This window comes from Phocoena phocoena, chromosome 4, assembly GCF_963924675.1.
Source record: "Phocoena phocoena chromosome 4, mPhoPho1.1, whole genome shotgun sequence".
Lineage (NCBI taxonomy): Eukaryota > Metazoa > Chordata > Mammalia > Artiodactyla > Phocoenidae > Phocoena > Phocoena phocoena.
This window is the reverse complement of record NC_089222.1, coordinates 68,137,181-68,160,643: the sequence shown is the minus strand read 5'-3', so window position 1 is coordinate 68,160,643 and position 23,463 is coordinate 68,137,181. Positions and strand designations below refer to the sequence as shown.

Below are 23,463 nucleotides of genomic sequence, written 5' to 3'. Positions count from 1 at the left end.
TTATTATCAAAACCAGAAACTGAGACCCTGACAAGGCAAAGGACTCAGTGTCTCACCATGAAGGACTGGCAGATCCAGACCTTCTTATTCAAAATCTTGTGGTCTTTCGCTGAGCTTCAAGGGCTCAACCCCTGGGTGACCTCAAATTATTGCAAGAGATCCAAGAATGTATATGCATATTTGGATTTGCTCAATTTGTATATATTGAAAGGGCATCATGCAATTGTGTGTGTTCACAAGGTTTGACACAAACTCATGTCTTCTATCTTGGAATAGTCGAGAACCACTACACTCGGACATGATTTATTTCAATTCAACCATCTTTCAGTGATGCGCTTTATATTCAAGACATATAATACAGCACTCTGAGCATGGTAAACATGCACGTGATCATTGTTTCATGCTCTGTTGGTACTCAAAGTCTAATCTCAAGGGGTTTACATTATGGATACAATGAACTGTAATAAAGGTTGCTAAGAAGATTTAGAGAAGTGAAATAGAGCACACTCATTGGGAAAATAGAGAAGAGCTTCACGGAGGCAATGGCATCTAATTTGATCTTGAAAGATGTGGACTTGTGAACCACAAAAATATACAATATGAAGTCATAGACTACCTGAGTAAAGTATCCTTTGCCTTTGAACATCTTTATTCAATGGGATATTGCTATTTCAACTTTTTTTTTTTGAATGGGCAGGGTCCCTTCAGGAGTGAATGTGGAGAGGGCAGAAGTTCATGGATTATCAGCACAGAAAAAGTCATCACCCAAGATAGACCGAAACCTAAGAGAGGGTAAGTATTGTTGCACTTTTACTCTTAGAAGGAGGGGAAGGGGAGGCTGGGACTTGGCCAGTTCTTACCCAGATCAGGGCAGAACCCATTTTCATTGAAAAATAAAGAATAGGACTAAACTACTCCAGTTCATAAAATTCTGAAAGCAAGTCTCAAAAACAAGAATGTCTCAGTTGTGTATATCACTACTTTTGGTTTTCAACAAAAGCGCTACCAAATTCACTCACAGGAGTCCTGTGAGCTAGGCAGGGACTATATGATCATTGCCGTCCTCAGCTGAGTACCTGAGGCTTGGAGAGGTTACCTGGCTTACTTCTCTCACATTGGAGGGGAGTGCTAAAGAGCATGGAATAGACTGTGTATCGGGGGAACTTGAAGAGACAGGTCACATGGGATATTAGTTAACTTAAGATCCTTGAGGCACATATCTGATCAGGGCTTTTAGAAATCAGTAGAATTTAGATTAGGTTGACAGAAGTGTGGAGGGAGCCATTCAAGTGGATGAAACAAAGGACACAAAAGGCTCAGAGATGGAGACAGCAGGATATTAGTTGCCTGTTTACATAACCTCAAAATGACTGGAGCCGTAGGTGGAGTGTTGCCAAACATAGGTTTTAAATGGAGCCAAACATTGTTGTAATCATAGCTTATTAGCAAGTGTAGTACTAACAACGGTAGTAATCCTTAACAATTATTACTACTTCTAAATGTTTTACAATTTTCCCAGCAAATTTATACACAGTTCATTTTAATACTGGCAGCATCTCCTGTGAGACAAGTGTCCCCCACTTCACAGGTAAGAAAACTGAGGCTCACAGAGATGTAGTGACCTATCCAAAGCCTCAGAGCTTGTAATAGGTTAAGCAGGCCTTTGAATCCAAATCCCATTTTCTGTTCCTCACCTGATGATGGAACATAGAAGTGTCTAGATATCTGAAATGTATCCCCTATTGATTAAATAATTGCAAGATAAGAAGAGGTTTTTCAAAAACCTGCATTGAGAGTAAGTACAGTCCCCCTTTCCCCAACAGGAGAGATGTCAGCACATTCCTCTAGCTGATTTGAAAACTTCTGGCTCTCTACAGCTGTCACATTTCCCAGCCCTTTCCTTCCTCAGCTTCCAAGTCAGTTTGAGGCAGTAAACAGGATAATATGCTCATCTAATCTGACCTGGACCTCAGTTTGTCGTCACAAAGCCCAAGCTATTTTACGAGTGCCAGAGAGCTTCATGGGCAGCCAGAGTTCATGTTGCTTTTTAAGCTGAGAAATCACCCAGGAAGTACATGCCAGTAAGCTGGGAAGTGTTTGGGAAGCTCCAGGACAGCTGGCAAATTTCAAAGCATTTTTTTCCTGGCTACCAGGGGATCTGATGTCCAGCAACTGACTAAGAAGGCTAATGGGAAGAGTAGAACAGAAAACTACACAGGATGGAGAAAGGTCATGATTGACTGGGTGGCCAAATTCTATCATTTCTGCCATTGAATGGGCTAATGAATCATAGGATGTTCCCTGGGAACCTACTGGAAAGCCTTCTGTGCAGTCACTAGAGATCAAAATATGGTCTAAATAAAGAACAGTGGTAGACAGAGGCAAAGTTCCCAATGAGAAAACACTTTCAACATCTTAGTCTGGCTGAAAGCAGATGTCAGGGAGGCAAGAAAGGATGCATGCTTCCAGATAGAATATATTTCAGCTATTCTCATTTTCCACAAAGAGATTGTCATCTACTCTGGTTACCTAACAGTATTTAGTAGTATTCATACTGGATGTCTTCCGAGCATTAAGATGGGAGTGACTCAGGGCTACTGCACCCCAGAGCGACTCCAGCCCTTGGAATATGCGTGTCATCTTATTAAAAACATCTGTCACTTATCCATTCTTCTTTCAACCACCAGTTTTCCAAAAGCCCTGCTCGAGAATAATCCCAGAGTCAGCGGGGGTAGAGTAGAAATAACTTTGAACTTGGAGTCAGGAAGCGTATCTTAGTCTGATGTTCTCCAGAGTGATGGGTAACTAGAGACTCACTCTCTCTGACCCTTATGGTCCTTTACCTGTAACAGAAGGATAGCAACTCTGTGGAGAGGACGAATATGAAAGTCTTTTGTAAACTGTAAAGGGTGGTGCTCATATAAGGGCTTGTTAGCACACTCCCGTCGTAACTTATATGACCTTGTCGTATTTATGGTAAATATATCTTCTTGCCATGAGCCATAGGCAGTGAACACAAAAGAGCATTTTCCTGTAAGATCCCTCTTTATTGCAAATGGAGAGACAGAGCCAGGCACATACTTTGTGAATGAGAGAAGAATTAAGTTGTTTAACTAAACCTCCTTAGGCTGTGGTTAAGAGTTGGCTGAAGCTGTCAGATCAGATCCCAGGAACCACAACTTATTGGACTACATTTTTATTTTTATTTTAATGTTTTTCTCTGTCTGTTGTGCTACTAGTCATTTATAGGCTGGTAGACTTGCAGTTTTGAATGGCAGGATTTATTTTTCCTTTTACATTTTGTTTTCCTTTTGGTTAGTGGGTAGGTAGTTGCCTGTTTTTTGTTAAATGGATGTGTGGGAAACCTCTGTATGAAGCTCTGTGCTTACTGGTGGTTGTGCGAGCTACATGAAAGGCAGATGTCTATACAGATTCTGCCCAAACCTGTTAGAATTTAGGTGTTTTAGACTCTGTGTTGCACTCTGTCCCTTCACCTGATCTTTGTATATTGCTTATGCCATGGTTGGGGAAATTGTCAATATCCCAGTAGCTCTCTTTTAAATATAATCCATTATGCCATATGCTTATTAAGATGTCTCATTCAAACTTAACACAATATACCAGGCACATTTTAACAATTCAAAAATGATCATCATAATAATGGAAAATACTTATACAGAGCTTAAGCATGGTAGGCACTTTTCTGAATGTTTTAAAATAACTTTTGAAGTCATGTTTTGAAAATAAACTAATGTATTTAAAGTGATACACCCTCAATATAGAAAATGAGAAAAACATGGCGAAGTACAAACCAACCTAGTCCACTAAACCCTTGATCTGTCTTCCATTTGTATTCGAATTTTTTTTTTTTTTTTTTTTTTTTTGCTGTACGCGGGCCTCTCACTGCTGTAGCCTCACCCGTTACGGAGCACAGGCTCCAGACGCGCAGGCTCAGCGGCCATGGCTCACAGGCCCCGCCGCTCCGTGGCATGTGGGATCTTCCCGGACCGGGGCACGCACCCGTGTCCCCTGCATCATCAGGCAGACTCCCAACCACTGCGCCACCAGGGAAGCCCTGTATTCGAATTTTATACTAAAAAATTCTTTCCAGTGAACGTGCAAGTATCTTGTCTTTCTTGTTGAAGGAACGTCTCTTTCTATGTTTCTGAATGGAAATGGAATATGCCATTCACTTTTGAATATTTGAGGGACAGTCTCAATGTGGCTATGGATCTTAACTATATAGATTAGAGCAACCTTTCCCAGACAAACTGTGTTTTTTGTTAAGAGGTCCATTCCATGCTGTGAAAAAATTTAGCACAAAGGTAGCAGCTTACAATAACATACACTTACTATCTCACACTTTCTGTGGGTCAGGACTATGGGGGTAGCTTAGCTGGGTCCATCGCTTCAGGGTCTGTCACAAGGTTCCATCAAGTGTTGATTAGGGCTGACGTCTCTTCTAAAGCTGGGAAACTATCTTCTTCCAAGCTCAGATGACAGAATTCGATTCCTGAAGGCTATTCTCAGTTTCTGGTTGACTGTTGGCTGGAGGTTGCCCTCAATTCCTTGCCGTGTGAGCCTGTCCAATACAGCCACTTGTTTCATCAGACTATAAGCTGAGAAAGCAACAGACTGAGTCAACCAGCAACATAGGAGTTGCAATGTTATGTAACCAATCAAAGACGTGATATCCCATCACCTTTGCCATATTCTATTAGTTAGAGGCAAGCTCCAGGCCCCACGCACACTTGAGGGAAGCAAAGTACACAAACCTGTGAGTACCAGGAGGCTGTGACCATTAGGGGCCAACCTAGAGTCTCTCTGCCATAGGAAGGAAGGAGGGAGGAAGGAGGGAGGATGGGAGGGTGGGAGGGAGGGAGGGAGGGAGGGAAGGAGAGAAGGGTGGGTATTGTGCTAATTTAAGGGTGAGAATGGCTGCATATTATATTGGTATTCATAATGCCTGTTCACATATTAAAAGTTCCAAGAAGTCCTCTTAAATGTTGTTTACTCCAGTACTTCCCAAACGTATTTGATCTATAAACTCTTTTTTCATTAAAAACTTTCCTGTAGAGCACAGTTGGAAAAACATTGAATTGTAGGAGATATATAGATATAGATAGTTACAGTTATAGATATTTATGTTATGTATTTTCTGTTCATCCAAAAGATTGATACTAAAACTGGGAGCTTGTGGGTATATTCCTGGAATCCAAGAAATTCTGTATTTATAAATGTTGACGGCCATTTAAAAAATTAAGAGAAAAAAAAAATAATAAGAGGGACAACTAGTGGGTCATCTGAATAACCCCTTATAGCCAAGGACTGCCATGAGATTTCATACCTCAGTGGGTATGGATGCAGTTACCATCACATTGGCATCGGTTAATAACACTTCAATGGTCAAAGACTAATAAGAATTGAAGTAGGACAAACTTATGAATAATGTATTAAGACCAGATGAAGGCTAAAATTCATTATGGTCCACTAAGATTCCACAGTAGTTTCAACAGAGAAAACTTGTAGTAGAATGAGTCATCACACACCAAAAGCACTCTGAGGAATGCTGGCTCAGAAGAACCAGGGCCAGATCACTCATTAGAATATTCATGTGGAACATTGCTTTTTAGTTTCCACAAAACAACATTAACCATTTTATTAAGATTGTTAATTTGAATTTAACTGGTTTTATGGTCTTGCTTTTATTTAATCTTGTAAATTAGTTTGGGTATGATAGTTGTATGAAGCTATAAAAATAAATACTGTACCTACAGTTTTATGATTGCAAACATGGAAGTAAAACTGCAGTACAAATAATTCACTGAAGCTTCTTAGGGAACTTTTGCTTTAACAGATAACCATACATTACTCAAGACCAAGAAACACTGTCCCATTATTTTAATATTCCATTAATCATGGGCTGTACTAACTCTTTTATCCCAACTGGACTAATAACATTCAGTGCCGTTCCCTAGTTTGACTAATCTGTTTTAAAGCCAAAGAGTAGACATCAATTTCAGTTGTCTCCTTCTCCTTCAATGATGTGTTTTAGACCAGTGTGCTGGTGACCATTGCCCAACTGGGGGGGGGGGAATGGGAGGAGCCCTCCTCACCTCTGTGCCCTCCATGGTGAGCTGCCCTTGTTGACAGGCATCAGGTCCCTTAGGAGGAATATTATAAAGAGGAGAAAAACAAGTTTTGCTTTTCTATTCAGTTTTCTGGTTCAAGGTATTTGTACTTTGCTACATTGGAAGATTTCCTCACCGTCAGAGGCTTTGTCCTTCAGTCCTATTCTCTATGAGGAAAGAACCATGTCAGGTCTAGATTTTGTAATTTCGCTACCTAAAACATAGCCCCAAAGCATCATGCTTTGAAGAGCCAATATGGAGCTAATTTTATAAAGTTGTAAGCTCTGTCCAGTGAGGGGGAAGGTGCCTACAGGAAACTCTCCTGTGGGGGAGATATATATACATATATATATATAATATATATATCGACATAATTTGCCCAGAGAGCAGAGAAAAAGAGATATTCCAAAAGTCAGACCATCCAGAGTCAGTAGGTGGTGGAAAGAAGACTGGCAAGGAGTCAGGTGACTTGGTTATGACTGTCCTGATGGGCATTTATTCCCTGAGTTACTTGGTGAAGGTTTTGCTCTAGGACTGAGGACTGCTCTAGGAACTGAGGACACAAACATGTCGTCAAATAACTTTTTCTCTCTTTCTCTCTTTCTTTCTTTTTTTTCAATTGTTTGGTTGTCCTGCTATCTCTTTAAAAAGTCTTTACCTACCCTGAGGTCATGTCACCCAGTAATTGCATGAGATGTTGTGGCAGAGGTAGGAACCCAGGGCTGTGGAGAAGGGAGGGGCCCACCGCTGAGAAAATCCTGGAAAGTCTTCACTGAGAAGAATCCTATGAGATGCCCAGTCTGTTTTGCAGGATCATCCCTGGAATCAACTGAAAAAAAATAGTTTATCAATCCCCGAATCCTATACAAATGTAATATATTAATTACGACATCATGGGGAAACCTGGTAGCCAGACATCTGCCTTTTTCTTGAATCCATATTGCGTTTCTCAGGCTTCCAGATTTGTAATTTGTCTTTGCGTTCCTAAATGTTCGTGAGGAAACTGACTCCTGAACCGCACATTGAAAGCTGTTGGGTGTTCTGTGCTTCCCGCCTTGGGGACAGAGGTAACAAGGACAACCATGTGTTTTGTCCCTGCAGGTGGCCCTCTGCTCTATGAGAACATCACGTTCGTCTACAACTCCGAGCAGCTGAACGGGACTCAGCGCGTCCTCCTGGACAACGTCCTGTCAAAAGAACAGTGCCGGGAGCTGCACAGCGTGGCTAGTGTGAGGACCGGAAGCCCTGCTGTGCTGGTCTGGCCTGAGCATGGAAGAGCTTTGGTCCTGGACTTACTTGGAGCCAGGAAACCAGGCCTGAAACGTTACTTTCTTTAGGAGAAGGACATTGATTGTGGAGGCACTTTCATAGCCTTTGGGTTGGGGTGATTGTAGTTTTGTCCAGCTCTGGACATAGCTCTTGGGTCTGGAAGAGCTAGAGGCTTCATTCCTAGGACAACTGTATCCAGCATGTGCCCTGCCTATCATATAAAGTCGTTGGGAAAAGTCTCTTTAGTTTTATCAATGATTAATCAATATATTAATTATTTATGTTCTACCCATTTCTACAGAAAGTGGTGGCACCATTTTGTAATGAAAATGCGGGGTGAAAGTTAAATAACGATGCCTCTTTTGGTTGGAAGAATTAATGATACCGGAATCCTAGAATAAAATGGAGACGGTTCTGAGTATTGACTTTGGTTCTCAGTTTTCTGGCGGTCAAGGCAGAAAGGGAGATGGGATGAATTCATTATCCTCATTAATAAAGCACCCTGTATTTTGCTTCTAGGGAATCATGCTTGTTGGTGATGGATACAGAGGAAAGACTTCACCCCATACACCCAATGAAAAGTTTGAAGGTGCAACCGTCCTGAAAGCACTCAAAGTAAAACTTAACTTTTTTTGGCTTTGAATTCCTAAGGGTCAACCCAGGATCTTCTGGGAATGGCAGATACAGGGAAGAGAAGGGCTTAAGATATAGACCTATCAGGTCATTGAAGGGAGCAAGTATGAAATGGCACCTTCATTGTTTTTAATCACTCCTGCATTCCTCCATTCGGTTATCAATTGATCAAACTCTATTTCCTAGATTGGCATCTGACAAATAATACACAACCCCCCTGTCCTCAAGTAGCTCAAGGTCCAATGGCGAAAACGTACTCAAAAAAGTTATCAGTCTGTACTGCGAGAGGTGTTTTTGTAGAAGAGTGAGGAAAGTGTTCTGAGAGGAGAGGAGAGGGATAATTAGCTCTCAACTTTCCCTCATTTTCCTAAACCAAATCCGCAAGTCTGTAGTAGTATTCCCACGAGCCAACAGAGAGATGAGCGTCCTATATTGGCTTAATAAAACCTAACATCTGTTTTCCTCCAGCCTTCCAATCAACCCAGTGGTTTCTAATATTCTTCTCTTTCTTCAGTTTGGTTATGAAGGCCGAGTCTCCCTGAAGAGTGCCCGTCTGTTTTATGACATCAGCGAGAAGGCTCGAAAGATTGTCGAATCCTATTTCATGCTGAACTCAACGCTGTATTTTTCCTATACACACATGGTCTGCCGCACAGCCCTGTCTGGTGAGATTCCAGAATCTGAACATGTTCCCTTTTACCCACAGTGAAATGAGAAAGAAAACAATGCAGGACAAAGCTCTATGAACGTGTCAGACTAACGGTTCAGAAGAGTTCTACATTTCTAAAACAAAAGAAGCTCACTCACTCTGATTTTTCCCTTCCCTTTTTTTCTACTTTGCTGGTCCCCTAAAGTATTAGAAGACCTATTTTCCCTTTCAAATCCATTTCTTCTGCTTGCTACAATCACACAGAAAAATACCTTTCTGCTCTAGGTTTCACTTTTCAGGGTTCAAGAACCTGGAAATTACAGTCACCATTATGCCCACCAGCATTGAGGGGAAGCATAGAAGATAAAAAGGATTGTTGAAAGAAATGTTTTCAAAAGGCAGAGACCTCCTCACTCCCTGGCATCACTATTTTTTTCCTCTACATCTTCTCTTCTATACCCTCCTGAGGAGGAGGGGGGGAGAGAATGTCACAGAAGTAGACTTTTCTACTTGTGAACCTTCAGCTGCATCAAATCTTTTCTTTTCTTTTTTTTTTTTTTTTTTTTTTTTTTTTTTGCGGTACGCGGGCCTCTCACTGCCGTGGCCTCCCCCATTGCGGAGCACAGGCTCCGGACGCGCAGGCCCAGCGGCCGTGGGTCACGGGCCTAGCCACTCCGTGGCATGTGGGATCCTCCCGGACGGGGGCACGAACCCGTATCCCCTGCATCGGCAGGTGGAATCTCAACCACTGCGCCACCAGGGAAGCCCAAATCTTTTCTTTTTGACGTTTGCATTTTATCCTCATCCTTTGTCCCACACAAAGTACAGCCCATGAAATGCATGGAATTTCTGCATGTATATTTATATCGGAGAACTTTTATAGCTGAAGAGACAGGTGTGACTTGCCTACAGTTTTTTACATCAAGTTCATATCGAAGCAGGACCAGAGTCTCTTCACGGTGCTTGCCCAGCGTTCTTTAGCCTGCTCTGAGTTCTGATCCTCAAATTTGCAAGGGGCACCAGCCACGGGAGAAGACAGGTTGCCAGCTTTGCTCTTGGAGGTTACGGCATTCAATTTCTCATGCTTCCCTGTTCCCTTTTCTGGCAGGTCAACAGGATAGAAGAAATGACCTCAGTCATCCCATCCATGCTGACAACTGCCTGTTGGATCCAGAGGCCAATGAATGCTGGAAGGAGCCTCCTGCTTACACATTCCGGGACTATAGGTACTGCCAGCATCTGATTCAGAACCAAACTTGTGCCCAACAGTTATCAAAACCCCATGGAAACTAGAAAGCTGATCTGTTTTGCTTGTCATCACATTCATCTCAATGAAGCAGAAATGCTCAGTCTTCTGAAGCGGCTGCCACAACTGAGAAGTGATTTCAGCATATCATATTTTTATCTTAAAAATCCCTGCACGATTTGTTGTGTCTTATTCCACAGAATGCCCATTTTGTTTTAATATAAAAAGTAAAGTTTATGGGGTTTTTTTTCTCACTTGGCTTTTATTTAAACATACTCCTTGTGGTATATGTATTAATATCTCAGTCTGAGAACACAGGGTATGCATCTCAGCAGGCATAGGGATCACAACACATCATTTATCTATGTCTGCATTTTGTAAGTAAGAAACTGAAAACTCAGGACAAAAAAGTTTTGTCTTATTGAATGATATTTTACTGTGTAAACAGTCAGGAGTTGTAGTCATCATGTATATAATGTGTTAATTATTACTACACTGTGCTCTATACAAACATGTTTATTGAGCGCCCCCTATCTGCAAGACTTGGATACACCCCTTAGATCTCTCCAGCTACTTAACGGAAAAAATACATCCTTTCGAGTTACTAGTATAAAAGGAAAGAACAGAGTTTTAGATGCTGTGGGCGAGATCAAAGGGCTAGATTAAACCTAGCTAGATTTTATTTGGAGGAGGTGAAATGATAGATGAAGTCTGACATATAATTAAAACTTTAACCTGAGTGGAATAAATAAATACTTCAGGGTTATGACCCTACATCTGATCTTACGCTTGAGGGTTAGGAGGGTCAATCATTTTAATGTTTAGTTCAGAGGAAACTTACTAATCAGGCTGGTCAGTTCATGCCCAGTCTGCAGTGTTCTGCGGTGATGTTGTGTAGTCATATAAGAGTACAAATTGCTTCCCTTTCTTCTTACAGTGCTCTCCTATATATGAATGATGACTTTGAAGGAGGCGAATTCATATTCACTGAGATGGATGCCAAAACTGTGACCGTAAGCAAGCCGATTCTTGCAAATTTATCTAGCATTTTTAGTCTCAATTTTGCCATTTTCCAAAGACTGCTGGATTTCAAATATTTCTGAGCTTGAGAATTCATGAGGTGGAGAGAGATCCAGTAAATGTATACATTATAAAATGTTAGAAATGGAATCATCAATAAAAATCTTCTTTTCCTTTTTACAGATGGGTAATATAAATAATATATATTAAGGATCATATAGTTAGTTTGTGTTAGACTTAGAACTAGAACCTAGATCTTCTGATTCTTTGCCAAGTAATCTGATGGGAACCTAAAAACACTTATTCTTTTTTTTTTTTTTTTTTAAACACTTATTCTTAAATCACCCACGACTATAACAAGTCAAATGACTCTACAGAATGGCTTTCAAGTACCCTGGTGCTCTGTATGTTAGGTGAGCATTGGCTTCCATACCCCTCATTATCCAAATTATGATATGCGTGTGTATATATATATGTATACATATATATATAATTCTGATAGTAAGTAAACCTATACTTGAAAATTGATATATACACATTCACACAGACACACATGTGTTACATATTCATACTTTGGAAGAGATTCTAAACACACTATCGTAGATCAAAAATCGAAAGTTAAACTCAACCACCATCTTCCTAAGCAAACTAATGCCTTTGGACAACCAGCCTACTGAACACATATAAACCGTATAGCCAGAATCTTTGGTTTTTAAGCCGAACGGCATATGCCATGGTAGAAAAAAGAGGTTTTCTGATTGAGGAGATACTTGAATTATAAGTAGATTATGAGATATCTCTTTCCTCTATACAAAATCAAAATAGTTGAGACATGTATGTGATAGATTTCAAGGATTTTGCATTATGTAAGTTATTTCCACAACTTTTTTCTGAGTTTTATGTCTTTCCCCTCTTATTTTGTACCCTTTTCTTGGTCTCATTCATGGCATACTACCAGGTGTAAGCAAATGATATAAAAACGATGTATTACTGGATTTAAAGGGAAAACCTATGGGAATTCTGGTTAGAACTGCCCAGAAACATTGATATAATTAAGAAAAATATTTCATACTCTTTAATGTACTGTATATTTAAAAGGTCATGATGCCTCACACTCTTTTTTGTAAAAAGCTTAAATATTATCATGGGAGTATTTTGATGCTTCATGATTTGGGAAATTAAATCAAGACTGATGATCCAGGCTCAGTTTAAATGCCAGTACAAAAATATCAACTTTTGAAAAGCCTCTGTGCAGAAAGCATTTGATTTCTGAGCTCTGCTAACAGGTTCAAAACTGTTTGAATCTCACACAATTGGAGAGAAAATCAGGCAGGTGGTTGAAAAGATTTCTTTGCTTCTGCGCCATCTAGTGGCCATATTTGGAAATGTTCAATGTTTGAAAATAAGTAAGGCGGGAATATTATTGATATGTATGAATCATAAATGAATCATTAAATATGTGTGAATTCACCAATTTTTGAATTAAAATTAACTGTAATTCTGCTTTTTAAAGATGTGAAAGCAGATACTACTCCTTTTTAAAAGATTTATACTTTTAAGATCAAGATGCAGCTATTTTTAAAAGTACTGAATCTAACCACCACCATCCCCTAAAAAAGTAAAAGAAAAACTAATTTAAACAACGTTTTAATGAAAAAGCTCCAAGTTGAGAGAGCTATTTTCAAAAATTAGTTCTACTTCAGATTAATGCATATGGTAGAGTTTTGGGAGCATTTTGTAGATAATTAAAATTCTTAGTTAACCAGTGCCAATAACAAAGAGAAATGGATAGCTTTTCTTTTCAGTTTTCCCTCCCTTGATTCTGGAGGGAAAATTGGAGCAGGGAAATGCCCCAGCTTTGTGCTATGCAAGGAAGAATAGTCTCCTAAGTTCTTTACTTTGGAAAAATCTGGAAATTGTATAATTACTGAATGGTGGCTGAAGATTTACATTTATTCAAGGCAAGTACAGCACAAAGCCTTCTCTGACTTTAATCATCAGTTAGATGCAAATCAAAAGGAATTTTCTTTCATCATACTTGGAAGAGCCATGGATTATTTTCGACAGCAGCATATTTGTGAAACTTGGGTATTTCGTTATTTTGGTTTCTCTGTGCAAGTTTGAAAAAGATAAAATCCAATGAGTTCCATTTGCTTCATGAAAAACTAAACTCAGTGGGTCTGTGTTCCAAACGTATGTTTACAATCATTTAAACTTCAGAATACATTTTCCCTTAGAAGCAATGTCATTAGTGGAGCTTGTTTATTCCTCCGCATACCTGATCTATGAGAGGTGATGCTCTCCACTTGATAAGATTAGTCCTTTGTGACTCCACGTACCTGCAACCAGTCCCAACTGCTTCAGGCAATGGATAGCTTCTTTTCCCAAAGTTCTTCATGTGTAAACATATTTTCAATTCTTCCATCAGAGACAAAGCATTAAATTGTTCCCACAGCCTCTCTTTAGTATTGTAAGATGTTGAGGCCAAGACTCTAATCACATAGAAGCACTGGCAAGCGTGTGTGGGTAAGTAAGCCCTTGACCAGCATCAGGGGATGAGCAGCTCTGAAAATTTGAAATTAGATCCTAAAGCCATGCGTATAGGAAGGCTTTCCTGTCCTGCTTCATATGTCTTCTAGTATTAGTTAACTTGCTGTTTCTGTGTGAAAATGCACAACAAATTCCTGCTCCAGAAACACAAAATCGGATTGATGCTGGAGGCACCAGTAACTAGGAACCTAGATTTATGTCAGAAAGTCACTTTGATGAAGCTGCTTGGGAAAAGCAACTCTCTCTCGCAAAGACAAATCACTCCTCAATTATCGTGAACAGAAGAGTAACCCAGAAAGTGACTGCTTTTCTCTGCTCTTCCTTTTAACACACGCACACACAACACACACACGCACACGCACACACACACACACACCTCAGGATCTTTGACTACTCCACTTACCTTTGACCTTCCACAAGTTCGTCACACAGTCTGGGAGTACCTACGTTAAGTAGCGTCCAAGGACTTCAGGAAATCTTCCAAATATTCCTCCTGAGGATGGCAGTGGAAAAACTTAGCCATCCCATTTTATGCTGAAGGGGACCAAAGTTCTTCTAATGGTCACGTATCAACTCAATTCAATTCAGAAAATAGCTAGTTAGAACTGGTCCATCTTATCAAATAGTACAACGATTGGTGCTACTTTCTTGCTTTTATTTCTAAGCTGTACTATGGAATAAGTCAGGTTTCTGTGTTTCTCAAGAAAGAAAAATGAACTCTGCTTAGAGCAGACACTTTATTCACGGAAGCAAGACCCCTAATATTCCATCGCTTCCGCTTACTCAGTTCGGAGAGCCTGCTTGTTTGATCTAATGCTCTGGCTCAGGGCCCCCAGCAGTGCCTCTTTCCCTTCTACCCTGTCCTACCTAATCATTAGTGGACAGCTCCATCTGAGCCAAGCTTGGAAGGACTGTGCCCATCATTCCAGAGCTCTGGAGGCCATGGAATTGGTCATCTGAAGGGGTGGTGTGTTCTCATCACTGGAGGTATGAAAACATTGGCTAAGGACTACTGGGCAGGAATATTGTAACAGGAATTAAAGTATCACATGGGATTAGACTTGACTTTAAAAAATTTTTGTATTATGAGTAGTTCACAAACCATAAATGCACAATAAGGAAATAGAAAGGGTGCATCCATGGAACCACTACCTAGATCAATTATAAGAATTTACCAGCACTCTACATGTCCCCTTGGTTTGTTTTTGTCATTCCACAAATATTAAATGTACATCTGCTTAGGCCAGATGTTGTACTAGTGCTAAAATTAGAGACGTGAACTAAAAGAGAGAGGCTTTGCCTTCATGGAGTTTACCAGCCACCAACATAGCATGTATTGAGCGATTACCATTTGCCATGGACTGTGCCAACCGTTTTACCTGATAACTTTATTTTCTGAATTACGTATTGTTTTGACCTTATCTTTGTTTTACAGACGAGGAAATTGAAGCAATTTTCAACCCCAGGATTCCATTAGAAGGACAGAGAAGGGGGATTGTAGAAATGTTAACAGTATAGGAATTGAGAGTCAAATTTTCACTCTCTTTCTCAGGCCTCTATAAAACCAAAGTGTGGGCGTATGATCAGCTTCTCATCTGGAGGAGAGAACCCGCATGGGGTGAAGGCAGTCACCAAGGGCCAGAGGTGTGCTGTGGCTCTGTGGTTTACCTTGGACCCACTCTACAGAGAATTGGTGAGTTTCTGACCCACCCAGAAAGCCACTGAGACATCCTATAGACCTGCTTCATGAACCGATTTATCAGAAAAGCCCTTTGGGTTGATTCATAACCCTTCAGGGATCTTAGAGATCATGGGGAAAAAAACCAAACCAAAACCAAACCAAACAAAAACTTTTACAGAATCCTTTCTGTCTGGTTTCCAACACTGGCTCTGTTTTCTAAGCAAGAACAGATTTTGTTAATCAGACCCATAACCTAGCAATTACACATTTGACGTTTGTAGGATGAGTTTGAGGAAAAGAAGGGCTATGAATGCAGTTCTTAATCAGATGGGTTCTTAGAAATGAAGGTTTGCAGAAATAGACATCACAGCCATATTTGGCAGTCTCTAATTAGTCTTGAGTTTATTAATAAATTGTAGCATCAAGAGAGAGGAGTCATTTTTTACTGGTCACTGGGAAGACTGATTTATTTTCTCAACAAATCCTTTAAGAGTTCACTGAATAATTTATGAAACATATGTAGAAGAGGGTGAGGACACCTGCAAGTTTATCATTTACTACTAGTAAATTAAATATTAAAATATTGTTATTATTCTATTGGAAGTAGCTAAGGATGCTTAGCCTGGGTCATAGACCATGATCACATCCTTCTGGGTGCTGTGGGCAGAGATTATGGTGTCTGTCTGTGAGGCTGCAGAGGGATGAATTAAGACCTCTGGATACAAGCCCCTGGGAGGAAAATCTAGGCTCAACATAAGGAATAACTTTCTAATCGTCAGCACTATTTGGTGAACTTGTCTTGTTTGGAAGTATTGAGTTTCTTGTCACTGGACGGCTCCAGTCAAAGCCTCAGCAACTGCTTGGCATGGAACGCTGAACCTGAAGCTGAAACTTCATGGCAAGGGCTAAACCGGACGACTTCAAAGTCTCCTCCAGCCTTGAGTCTTAATGAAGCTATGAAATTCTTGTGTTGAAAATGGCATTCTAACCAAATTTCCTCTTTACATCCCTAAATTGAATCCAATTTCATCAGAAACTTTAAAATGAGTTTCTCATATACTTTTTGCCATCAAACCTGGCTCAGTTTTTAAGCCATATCCCCTAAGCATTCTTTCATATATTTCCCAAATATTTATGGAAGATCTACTCTGTGTCTGGAAAACTCCACTAGGTAGGCCCTGGGGGGACACAGTTGAACAAAGCATAGCTTTGGCCACGAGGAGCTTAGAAAGGCTGAAAAGCAAATGACGGGGAGAAAACAGTCTGCGTTTGCAGGGGGATAGCAAGGAAGACTTATGTATATAAGTGCAATCCTAAGAGAGCAGAGGAAGATAGCCAGCCACAGAAAGAGAAAAGAATGGTCCTGACAGAGGGAGCAGAGCAGGGAGAGATCTGAAAACTTCACTTCCTTCACCTGTAATTCCTCTCTCCTCCTGTGTCTCCACATCCATAATGTCAGCGTTCCTCCACATTACTCCTTCTGGACTAAGGAACCTAGGTACCTGAGTACGCAGTGCAGCTATCACATTGTTGAAAAATTGCCTCGTCCTTTTTTCTCTTTAGTGTTTAATTCAATGAACACATAACCTGTTTTATTATTCATTACCTCAGCCCTCTCTCCCAAGATATTTTTTATATCTAAATAAGCTAACACTAAGTTCTCTTTGAGCCTTGCTAACCTGGAAAGTACAGTGTTAAGAAAATTCTTCAATCTCCAGGCTGTGGTGACATCTAGTGGTCACAGAAGAAAATGACCAGAGCCTCTGAAGCAACTGCTAGAAAATTTTGCCTATGACGTGATTCCCAGACTTTGCTCCACACTGGAATCAATTGGTGATCTTTACAAACTATTGACATTTTGTCTACCACCCTTGGAAATTCTGGGTTAATTGATTTGGGCTGTAACCTAAGTGTCGGAAGTTTTAAAAGCTCCCCAGGTGATTTCAATGTGCAAAAAATCTTCAGAGTCCCTGAGTTAGGCATCTGCTCTCAGGTTGAATCCCTGGGCAAAGAAAGCCTGCCTATCAATACCTCATGAGAACTGGCAGACTTCCATGCTCATAGATTACTTTTAAAGGCACTGAATTCTCAAGGAGTATTTAGCAACATACACCGGTAAGGATGCCCAATATTAGAAGCTTCAGTTGCTTTTATAGAGACTTGCAGCTCTTAAACATCTTTCCTTTCAGGGTGTACGTGACAACAGTCTCCTGTGCATTCAGATTGCAACATTTTGTATCTATATCAGTTTGCTAATCAGCAAGATGTTCTCCCCATATTCATAAAAGTAATACTCGCCCATTTTACTTGGACATCAAGACAGTTTAGTTTTCTGTTATTCAGTATGTTTGGTCCTCGTAGGTGCCTTTTGGTCAACATTATGCTCAATTACAAGCTCTTGAATACAAGAGGCTTTGTTTTCAAGTCATAAAATGTTCTTTATATAACTCACTATGCTGGATATTGTGCTAGGGACTACCTATAGGAGATACAAACTAGATAAGACATAACTTTTATTTTCAGGGAGCTTGAAGTCAAAGTGAAGAGATAATACAGGGGCCTGAGTAATAAAAGCACAGCAAAGTTCAGTAGGAATTATTAGAGGCAAAAATGCATGGTGGGGACTTCCCTCATGGTCCAGTGGTTAAGAATCCGTCCTGCAATGCAGGGGACACTGGTTCAATCCCTGGCTGAGGAACTAAGATCTCACATGCCGTGGCCCATACGCCACAACTACTGAGCACAAAGGTCACAACTAGAGATCCCGCATGCCACAACTAGAGAAGCCCATGTGCCGCAATGAAGAGCCGGCACACAGCAATGAAAGATCCCGCATGCAGCAAGACGAGACACAGTTAAAAATAAAATTAATTAATTTAAAAAAATGCATGGTGTTTAGGGGATAGAAAGAGGAAACCAGGAAAGGCTTCGTTGAGGAGATGGCATTTGACATGAGCCTTCAAAGATGAGCATGATTTCCTTAGGGAGAGATATTTTAGACAGGGACAGCCCTTCATCCACTTCTGTATTTATTCATCAACTATAATACTCCCTTGCCAAATGTCTGTAGCTTTTCTGGACACAGGAAAAACAACAGTGACTGAACATGACAAGACTCCCTGCTTTCATGGAGCTTACCTTCTAATGAAAAAAGACAACAAATAAGTAAAAGAATAAATAATTGAGGGATTTTCAGATAGTGAGAAATGATGTGTGGGAAAGAGAACAAGGCAACTGATCTGAGAGTAAAAAGGAGCCGGGGGTGAAGTGTGAGGGGCCCCCAGACAAGTGACAAGAAGAAGCTAACCGTGGTAAAGGTCTTCGAAGGAGTATTCCAGGGGGAGAAGAGGTTGTAAAGGCCCAGAGACAAGAAGGAGCACAGAACAGTCAAGAAGCAAAGGAAGCCAGGGTGGCCAGAACAGGGCATGCAAGGCGGAGAGCGGGCTGACAAGAGGGCACAGAGGAGGTGGCGATCGGATGGAAAAGCTGCTCAAGAAATATGAATTCTACTCTAACTGTACAGGGGACGCCATATTCCTTCCTCACCTCCTCCAGCCCCAGGAGTTACAGGAGAGGAAAGATTACTGTAGCTAACACATCATAGACTAGAGTCATGATAAAGACGGTGAAAAGATGTGGGCGATTGGAGATGCCATTTGGAGGTAGACCAGCTGGGCCTGTTGAAGGATTGGTGTGGGGATAAGAGAAAGCACAATGGAAGCATCCTTTAAATCCTAGGGGCACTTAACCTGGACTAGAATTAGGAAGTCCTTCTCAGAGTGCTGCATTCAGAGACCTTGCAGTAAGTCAGGACGGTGGAATGTAAGGTGAGGCGAGGGGGGAAGACAAGGTGAGCTGAAGAAGAGAGAAAAGTCAGAGTCCTTATAAGCACATCAAGAAGGTCGGACCTGGAGGCTTCCCTGGTGGCACAGTGGTTGAGAATCCGCCTGCCAATGCAGGGGACACGGGTTCGAGCCCTGGTCTGGGAGGATCCCACATGCGGCAGAGCAACTGGGCCCGTGAGCCATGGCCACTGAGCCTGCACGTCCGGAGCCTGTGTTCTGCAATGGGAGAGGCCACAACAGTGAGAGGCCCGCGTACCACAAAAAAAAAAAAAAGAAGGTTCGACCTGGAGCGTGGAGCCACGGGAACCCACGTGAGGGTTGTGAGCAGTGAGCAGTGAGCAGGAAAGGGCGGGGATCATGCTTCAAGCGCAGAGAGTCCATCAGAAGCACGTGGGAGGGGGTGTGAAACAGATCAATTTGGAAGCTGCCGCAGTAACTGAGTTAAGAGAGGATGAGCGCGTAAACCCATGGTCCTCAAGCAGGAGCGATTGTGCGTCCTGTAGGGCACATTTGGCAACATTTAGAGACATGTTTGGTTGTCACGACTTGGGGCCGGGCATGTGCCACTGGTTACCTGTAGTAGGCAGAAGCCAGGGATGCTGCTAAACATCCTACAATGCACAGGACAACCCACCCAACAGAGAGTTATCTGCTCCAAGACGTCAGCCATGCCAAGGTTGAGAAACAGTGGCCTCAAGTAAGGCAACAGTATGTGCACTGAAAAAAAGAGGGGACAGAAACAGGAGGCAGAACAGAGAGGACTGGTGATTTATCAGATCCAAGAAACCCTGGTCAGGCCTTTGGGGCAAATCGGGGAGCAGTGGTGGTCTTTACTGAGAGAAGAAATATGTGAAGGGGACAGAGTAGGCCTGTGGGGGAGAAAATGGTGAATTCAGCTTGAATACTGACCTGGAGAACTGAATTGGAGATCTCTGTGGGACCACAAAGTAGCAAGGGAAGTCAGCAGTTGAATATACAAGATTGCTTGGCAAGAGAGAAATCTTGGAAAGTGATTGCTCAGGACATAGGGAAGTTAAGAGAAGGTACCCGGGTAGGGATGGAGATGAGGTTTCCTTCTTAGCCAGATTTAGCACCCATCCATTACAGATGGATGCCTGGAAGTGTTGAGGAAGCTTCTGCCACTGACTAGTATGCTTGTAACAGCAATGTGTAAATTGTCTTTTTTTGCAGGAGCGAATACAGGCTGATGAAGTGATCACGATCCTGGATCAAGCACAGCAAGGGAAGCACAGACCAAATATCAACCCCAAAGATGAGCTATAAAAACGAGAAAAAGAGTATTCTATCAGATATTTATTTAAACTGTTAATCTTATGAGAACCTTTTTATTTTTGTACAGAGCCACGGTATAAATTAACAGGTTAATATGAGTGACCAGATCTCCCTTCTGTGCCTAAGGATGCTTGCTTTTCCCCTCTCAGTCTTTGTGTCTTGGTTTTCAGCAGGTCATCTCTCAAAGCCCAGTCACGCCCTCCCCACCACACACACACACACACACACACACACACACAATTCATTTGCTGTAGATCCTAAAACTCAAGCAGAAAGAGTAAGTCCATTCTTGGCGAAACAACAGCTCCCTGACATGCCCACGTCTAAAGTTAGCGTGTGATTTGGACTCAGAAGGCCCTCCTGGCTCTGTGCCTTTCAGCCACCATCTCCCCCAGGGCTGACGGCCATGAGTTTGAGTCTGAGGAGTCTCTGGTGAGGTCAGAACTGCTTCAGGTATTGCTGGCTTGAGGGCCTCCAAGCTCTGCAAAGGAACGACTCTGATGAGGACGGCGTGAGACGGGGGAGCTCAGCCTTCCCAGGGCCTGGGTGGAGTTTGTGACTCTGGTGTTTTCAGCAGAGAGCACCCTTACGCTGGAAACTTCAATTCGCCCTCCAACCGGGTGCCAGAAAGGACTGCCCGAGGAGTTGTGTCTTTAAAAAGGTTGTACAGGGGTTGAAGTGGAATGGCTCTTCATCCCAGTGACTTTGGAAGGAAATCTTTAATCCCACCTGAATCAGGGCACCATGGCCACATTGCCTGAGAGTGGGGTCCACTGTTGAGAAGGTGTGTTTTGTTCTTCAGGAAGAATAAAATGGATTTCTGATTGATTCCACTCTCCATCTGCATATATTTTGGGGTCCCCTTCTCTTCGGTGCTCTCCAGCTCACGGATTTTAGTGCTTGTATCTGATTTTTTAAATAAAGGGAGCCTTCTTTTAATATTTGGCGTTTATTTTTCTTCCCCCAAATGTTTTGTTTGTCTCCAGGTAATGGTTTTGTGATCCCCCAGGAGCTTTGGGGACCACCCGGGGTAATACTGGGCCATGGCTAGTTTTGCTGGCAGGTGCTTTGGGGCTACAAGAAGATGGGAGCATTACTTGTGAAGAAACAGATGGTTAGCAAACAGGCGTTAATCCAGAGAACATCTGGTCCTTGGTGTGAATTCTAAGGAAGACACTGCAAAGACAATGTTTTGGGGGGTGGGGACTGAGATTGTCCTAGCTAAGAGAGTCTGCTCCACTAACCCATGGGAGATCATCTGCCTCTGTGATGGGCAGTGGTAGAGGTTGTAGCCCTTAAGAAAACCAGCAGATAAAAGCATTTTCTTAAAATCACATTTACTTTCTGCCATTTATGATCTTGGGTAGTGGTAAGAACATTCATCCTTTGAGACTGAAAAATTGAGTCATAATGAGTTATGTGCCATCCGTTTTTCACCCAACCTTCTGGTTGCATTTTCATCATGGGAGAGTGAAAAGAGCATCAGATTATAATCCCAGCCTGATCAAATATGCTCTGCTGTGTGACCTGGAGCTACTCTCTTTCCCTTTCTGGGCTTCAGTTTCCTTCTCTGAAAATGACATCATTGGCTGTAATTGTTTCCAAAAGCCCTCCCTCTTGCTCTAAATACAAAACAAAGCTAAAATGAAATAAACCATAAAACTGATTTTAGAAATATTCACAAATACAACCAAATTTACTTCTACCAACTTTTTCAGAATTGTGAATGGGTCCATTATGTGTATGTGTGATTTTAAAACTTGAAACCTAATTTTAGGGCTGAAAATCCCTGAGCTTTGGAAAGGGAGGTTACTATTTGTCTGCTCTCTTACTGAGAAGCATTTGCTGGCACACAGATTTGCTGATAGGAGGTTCTGGCCAAGGATCTAATTTCTGTTTTCTGGCAACAAGGCGTCAACAAAGAAAACAGTCTTTGGCTCCTTACAGCCCACGCTTCCTGGATGCTCTGGGCGCTCTGGGAGAGGCTAGGACTCCAGCACTGACTGCCATTCAGCCCCACAGACAGTGAGCAGAGACCTCAATAGATGGGCATTGGGGTAGATCCCCATCCTGTTTCCTTGCTGACAACGCAGAGTCGTTATTCTTGTTTGGCAGGCTACCCATGTCCGGTTCTACCTGGGACATCACGTATACTCTCAAGCATTTATGTTTTAATCTGCCCCACATCAAACCATACACAATTTCATTCAAATATTAGGGAGTGTCATCAGACGATTTTTAAAAGATCAAGCTCAGGAATTTCAATCTATGTGATGCCTAGTCCCTTGTGTAGAAGGAAGGGAAAGCTCATTAGAATTTTTGTAGCTTTTAGAGCTCAAGGAGGTCATAGAAATCACAATTCAATTCTTTCTTTCTGTCTGGAAGGAAAAGGAGGCTCAGAGGTAATAAAAATGATTGTGTGGTTCCAGAATTTAAGCAGGAAGAGCCAGGGCTGCTGAATTGAGTTATACGAGAATCCAGGCACAGGGCAGCATCCACTAGAGGAAGGGGTGCCTTTTTCTGTTTGGCCCCAAAATGCTACTTGCTCATCAGTCCACAGACCTGCAGGACTCTGTCACAAGGGGTGCCTTTTTCTAATTCACTTAAAAGTACTGTATGTGCTTGAGGCAGCCTAGGCTAAGAAGCCCAATTTTTATGACTCCAAGTCTAGGACTCTTCATCGATATCACTTGGAGAACAACCACGTGTCTTGATGACTATCCCTTGCGTAAAAAGCCTGCAGTTTGCGGCGAGCAGGGGCCACGGTTCATCGCGGTGCGCGGGCCTCTCACTATCGCGGCCTCTCTTGTTGCAGAGCACAGGCTCCAGACGCACAGGCTCAGTAGTTGTGGCTCATGGGCCCAGTTGCTCCGCGGCATGTGGGATCCTCCCAGACCAGGGCTCGAACCCGTGTCCCCTGAATTGGCAGGCAGATTCTCAACCACTGCGCCACCCGGGAAGCCCAAAGCCTGCGGTTTTACAGAGTTTATTTTTTCACTCGTATTGTTGTATTGAATGTTTATGACGCAGAACAGGTTCTCACACTAGGAACGCCAAGAGCTGTTCCAGGCCCAGATTATGATTCCCATTTTATAGATGAGGAAACGGAGAGCAGTGAAGAGAAGTCAGAGCCTGTGGTCCCTGGG

At 42.0% G+C, this 23,463-nt stretch overlaps 1 protein-coding gene across 1 annotated transcript in view; it reads left to right on the top strand.

Moving 5' to 3' along the window:
* Positions 1 to 20,308, top strand: part of P3H2 (prolyl 3-hydroxylase 2) — a 155,781-nt gene extending 135,473 nt beyond the window's left edge. Inside the window, exons 8-15 of the mRNA XM_065876247.1 lie at positions 698 to 792; positions 7,233 to 7,360; positions 7,920 to 8,015; positions 8,548 to 8,698; positions 9,791 to 9,908; positions 10,866 to 10,941; positions 15,051 to 15,191; positions 20,216 to 20,308. Of these exons, the coding sequence (XP_065732319.1) occupies positions 698 to 792; positions 7,233 to 7,360; positions 7,920 to 8,015; positions 8,548 to 8,698; positions 9,791 to 9,908; positions 10,866 to 10,941; positions 15,051 to 15,191; positions 20,216 to 20,308 (898 nt within the window). The remainder of the gene's footprint in view (positions 1 to 697; positions 793 to 7,232; positions 7,361 to 7,919; positions 8,016 to 8,547; positions 8,699 to 9,790; positions 9,909 to 10,865; positions 10,942 to 15,050; positions 15,192 to 20,215) is intronic.
* Positions 20,309 to 23,463: the final 3,155 nt, after the last annotated feature.